At 46.7% G+C, this 5,295-nt stretch overlaps 1 protein-coding gene across 1 annotated transcript; it reads right to left on the bottom strand.

Moving 5' to 3' along the window:
• Window positions 1-2,113: 2,113 nt before the first annotated feature.
• LOC147885479 (putative serine/threonine-protein kinase PBL7) lies at window positions 2,114-4,546 on the bottom strand. The gene is made up of 6 exons (XM_087397048.1): window positions 3,589-4,546; window positions 3,293-3,450; window positions 3,088-3,146; window positions 2,842-2,989; window positions 2,578-2,736; window positions 2,114-2,440 (listed from the first exon to the last, which is right to left on the bottom strand). The coding sequence occupies exons 1-6, from the start codon at window positions 4,250-4,252 to the stop codon at window positions 2,114-2,116; spliced, it is 1,515 nt and encodes a 504-aa protein (XP_087253174.1). The 5' UTR covers window positions 4,253-4,546.
• Between the last annotated feature and the right edge of the window lie 749 nt (window positions 4,547-5,295).

The raw sequence follows: 5,295 nt of genomic DNA, 5'->3' as shown, positions 1-5,295 counted from the left end.
GAGAGAGAGAGAGAGAGAGAGGGGGGGGGGGGGGGGGAAGGAAGGAGGGTGATCAAGGGGGCCACATTGCACAGTGCCATTAACCACAAGGTAAGAAGGCGGCCCCCCCAAAGATTTTGAGAAAACACACGGCCATGTCTCCAAAAAGACAAATAGTGCCGAAGAAGACACATAGCTTCTAAGAAGCCACATGGCACCACTGAGAGAGAGAGAGAGAGAGAGAGAGAGAGAGAGGGCGATCAAGGGGGGGAGAGATGGGAGGGGGAGAGAGAGAGATAGAGAGAGAGAGAGAGAGAGAGAGAGAGAGAGAGAGAGAGAGAGAGAGAGAACACCTTATGGCGACGTGTTTTCCATTTTCCAACAAGCTATCAATATCTTGGATGCCTTCGAATGTCTTCTCCCTAGGATTTGGTTGAAGATGGATCATAGCTCCTATTTCACATGTGAGTGGATCGATTTTCATGCTTGCAACAATGTGTGTGTGTGCGTGCATGTGTGTGTGTGTGAGCATGCATGTGTGAGGTCAACCCCACGCTAAGCCTTGGTAGCACTGCATCTCTTATATTTCTTACGGCAGCTAATCCCATACATGAGAGGATGGAGGTTCGCGGGAGGTCCGGTGGAGGAATTCTAGAGGTTCAGAAGGAGTGGAGAGAAGTGGCGGCATCTGCATCCTATATTTTCTCTTCTCCCTCATGTGGAATGTGCTTTAGCGGTCTTTAATTGCTGAGTCTGAATTTTAATTTTGGTGAGTGATCTTGATGAATTTCATGAGAAAATGATAGCTTTCTTGCTGTATTGGACTATGGGCACAATGGGATTGGACATTATAATGGTGATTAACACAATCTCATATGTAGAAGCAGTCAATTGAAAAGAAACTTCAACCACCAAAAGCACTTCGAAATAGTCATAAGGGGCAAAGGATTTGAATCTCAATGCATATTAAATGCAATAGAGAGGCTATAATGTGAGGGGTGATCGCTAGATTGCCAACTTTGGTGAACTTGGCAAGCATCTAGGTGAGGAGTTCCTGATTGGGGTCAAGACCGACCTACACTCCAAGTAGCAGAACATTGCTCATCCTCTTGCAAATCCATCTATGTCTATCATCATTCCCTCAGCCTAATCCCATATCTTAGATCTGAGCTTGATGCTACAACATGGCCTGCATGGTATTGCTCAACTTAGGGTAGGTTCCTCCTCCATGATCAAAGTGCAATTAATTGCACAAGTAGGATGGAGGATACATGATTTGGAACTAAGTTTGCTAGATATTTATAAAATGATAGAAACAAGAGTCACCTATGCATGGAAACACATGCACAATTATGCACACGCATGCACACACATATGCACACACCTAAACATAGACATACACATGTATAGAGACACATGTATAGCGACACCACGTGCACACATACATAGAGATGCACTCATTCACATATGTCCAAATAATGAACACATACACATGTTAAATACATTTTTCATTTTTGAGTGCTTATAAGTTATCCCCCTTCCCAATCGATTTTATATTCTTGCTCCCATTAGATGATGGCTTTGTCCCAAACATGATAAATTTCTTGAGTCCAATACCATAGAAAAGTAAGCTTTAAACTCATGGTTACTATTTGAGTCATTCAAAAGTCTACTAAACCATGATGCATAATACATCAATCTTTCAAGCATTTCATAGGAATTCATGCTTCTATTGTGTGAATACTCACAATCTCTATGATTTTATCCTTGAATGTAAGTGTGTCTTCCTCATTTCCGTCAAGGTCTCAATAACTACAAATTTTTGCTTCCTCTATTTCCTAAGTAGCACCTCAATGAGATTGATAATTTATGGCACAATCTCAACACTCTCAATTTGCTAATTGAAGTTTAGAGATAGAGGGATCTTGAAAAATTAACAACGTTTTAAGATCCCACCTTTGAGACCCAGCCGAGAGGGTCTCTATCCCGTCGTAGACTGGTGAGGCTACTCGTAATAAAAGTGTGTGCTCACTCACAAGACGCATCTTTGTTGTAGACTGGTGAGGCTACTCGTAATAAATGTGTGTCCTCACTCACAAGACGCACAAAGATGGAAACCAGGGAGCTCCCTCGATCAGTGCATATCGACGTAGGAAAGACGCATGGATCTGGGCCTTTGATGCTGTGATTTCGTTGAAGCGCATGTAGGTTTCACCGAAACCTGAGTCTCCGGCAGTTGCCAAGTTACCGTCAAAGATGTTTTCTTTCTGTCTTCTTTCTTCTTGCTCCTTGTGCTGCAAAGAGACGAATCCGATTCTGTTGACGTTGTGGATGCCCTGCTTTGCGCCGCCTGCAGATGATTTGCACCTGCAGGTAGTGTTGCCGATGATGCACCTTGCATGGAATCCCGGAGTGCCGTGGACTTCGACCTCTCCCTTGCGTCCTCCAGACAGCTCAGAATCTGAAAATGAAGGGATGAATGAAGGATGCTGGATCAATTCATCTGCGTGGGATTCTGTTTGGTCGGCACAAATTTGATCGGTGGGAATTAACGATAATTAGCGTTGAACCGTTTTCCTACAGCGAGCACAAAATCACCTGTTTCATTCGTGGGCGTGTCGCTGGATCCTTCCGGATGCACATGCTGGCTGCGTTCACCATGCAGAAGAGCTCGTAATGCTTGTACTGCAGCTCCAGTCTTGGATCGAGGATCTGATGGACCACAGCGTCGAAATCATCTAGAAGCAGTGGCCTTGCCTGAGCAAAAACATAACAAGGAATGATCAAGCTTTGTGGCATGCCACAGCAAATATGTTCCCAAGTAAGCATAACTAGACTGAAAGAAGAGGTGATTTGGCGAACCCAGTCAACAAGAGACCGCTGATCCGTCTGGCGAGAGCAATCCTTCACAATGCGTCCAGAGATAAGCTCGAGAAGCAGGACTCCGAATGCATAAACATCGTTTCTTTCTGCAATTCTGTCTGTTCCGCTGGATTCTGAAGCAGCGTACCTGTACACACATACATTTTGGGGTCATAAGAAAGCCAAACCCGCACACAGAAGCGTCCTTCCGGCTCTCACTCTTACCCCGCTCTTCGTAGAACGAACGTTTGCAGCTCACTCTCGTCTTCGATTTCTGCCCATCTCGCCTGGCCAAATCCTGCAATCTGCATTCATAAAGATGGATCCCTCCTCAGGAGCTATCCAGCTACATATCATCGTACACGCATATGCGAAGATTGAAGAAATCTCTCAGAATACTCTGAGGAGTTAATGCTCAAACAGCAACAGGCTTTATGCCCGAATCTCTCACCACGGGTGTGTAGTCATGCGTCAGTAAAATGTTCTTTGCTCGGATGTCTTGGTGAACCAAACATCCCAAACGACATTCGTGCAAAAACTGCAATCCTCTAGCAACTTGTACAGCGATTACGCGCCGGGCAGACCAGGGTACAACGTTAGGATTTCGCTCTGTTGACATGCGTATCGGCGGGCTCAGTAAACGCTTAGTGAAAATTTCTGAATGCGCGAGCTCTGCATCCCTTAAACTTCCGGTTGAAATGAAGGAGCAAACAGGATCGAAAGGCAAGCTCGTAATTAATTCTTTACCTGATAGATGCCAATCGAGAGTCCCGTTGCATATGAAGTCATACACAAGCATGGTTTTTGCACCTTCTTCGCAGAAACCCACTAAGCACAATACGTTCGGATGCTGTATACTACTCAGAATCTGAACTTCAGTGTAGAATTTCGCAGTTCTTTGTCCTACAGACTTGACGGCAATCTCCCTCCCATCCTTTAGAATTCCCCTATACACAAACGCCGATTCTCCGTCCGACAGAAACTTGCTTCTGGAGAAATTGTCTGTTGCTTCTTTCAGCTCTGCATAAGTGAAACTTCGTGCCGGCCATCCCACCTGCAAGTGCTTACGGCAAACAGAGCAAGGGTTGGGCGGCTGATAATGCAAAGGCAACTGGTGAGGATATATAGCACTCTTGGAGACAGGCTTTGTTGAAGCCTTCTGGCCTGCATTTTTCACCTCCTTTGTTGGAGCGACCTGTGCTTGCTTTGATTGTTGCTCATACTCCTTGACGGCCCGGGAGGGCTTAGGAGTACTAGCTGATGCGGATGCATCCGGTGAGGATTGAGAGGATTTCTCGGTGGAAATCTCCGCACAGGCGCTTGTGAAGGCGACCGCGTCAATACAGGCCACCGCTGCGAAGCTGTAGTAACGCGAGAGCGGTGATCTGTGGAGGGATTTCTTCGGTTCCATGGGCAAGGCGAAATGTCGAAGTTCGATGAATTGCTCTCAAACCATGAGGAAGCTCTGAAGAGCTGCGATGAGTCTCGCTCTCTGCAGGAACTCCATTGATAAGTTCACTGTATGCCTGCTCACTGTATCTGCATCTGATCTTTCTATATTGTCTTTCTTCTTTGTCTCGCCCGCAAACACATTTCTCTTGTGACGAAGGGAACTCTCTTTCTGCAGCAACTGAATAGATTGAACTCTCTCTTCTGTCCGCGCACTTCGTAGCTCTACCTCTCCTACTGAGAAACAAAACGCAAATTATACAACTTGATTATCACTTCCCGGACAAGCAGAGAAGCACATTCCCGGTCGAGAATACAGACACCGGGCCGCGCGCAAGCACATTCCCACACGGAGACGCGGAATCGACAACAATCTCTCTCGTTCACTGTGCTTATGGCTCTCGTGCAGCTCCTGTCTGGGTTTGTGCACCGTCTGTCATGATAGCTCAGATCAACAGATTGACAGATTGTCATTTTTGCTAGTACTCTCTCGGATCTCTATTCGTCTCGCCGCCTCGCTCCCCTACCTTCGCGGCACTCGCGCCTCTCTGAACATTCCCGCTCACTCTCTCCCTCTCGAGTCTCGAGACCTCTCTCTCTCTCCATCCTGGGCCGAGCGACAAATCCAGTTAGTAGCGAGAGCAAGATAGGTGGCGCGTTTGCATGGGAAAGAACGTAGAATTACGTAAAGAATGAGGAAACGAGGCTGAGTGGCCTCTTGCGGCGGACCGTCGCAGGCTCCCAACACGATAAAGAGTAAATTAACTTTGAATCCGAATTTTAAAGAAGCATAATCCCCCAGTCCTCTAAATCGAACCAGGCCAGAAATGCTCAGCTGGAGCGCAGTCCAGCTGCCGAGTGGTTGCAACCACTTGTTGGCACCTCCATTGGGTTCGCACTCATACATCGGGCACCGGCAAATGCACTTGCAGGACGCCTCACCTTGGGCACATGCCGTTTTTTTGGGGTGGTTTAGGCAGGGAAGGCAATCGGAAGCTTACTGGA

The sequence above is a fragment of the Dipteris shenzhenensis genome, chromosome 25 (genome assembly GCF_047967505.1).
Source record: "Dipteris shenzhenensis isolate YYH24624 ecotype China chromosome 25, Dip_SZ_1.0, whole genome shotgun sequence".
In the NCBI taxonomy this organism is placed as follows: Eukaryota; Viridiplantae; Streptophyta; class Polypodiopsida; order Gleicheniales; family Dipteridaceae; genus Dipteris; species Dipteris shenzhenensis.
Note: the sequence above shows the minus strand (reverse complement) of the source record. Positions and strands in the feature narration are given on the sequence as shown.

Bases quoted from the DNA above. Each gene is read 5' to 3' on its own strand.
- LOC147885479 (XM_087397048.1), bottom strand. From the start codon at position 4,252: ATGGAACCGAAGAAATCCCTCCACAGATCACCGCTCTCGCGTTACTAC. The intron at 3,451-3,588 runs GTAAAGAATTAA...GCATGTCAACAG, and splicing joins TCTCGATTGGCATCTATCAG to AGCGAAATCCTAACGTTGTA. The intron at 3,147-3,292 runs GTGAGAGATTCG...TTATGAATGCAG, and splicing joins CGCATGACTACACACCCGTG to ATTGCAGGATTTGGCCAGGC.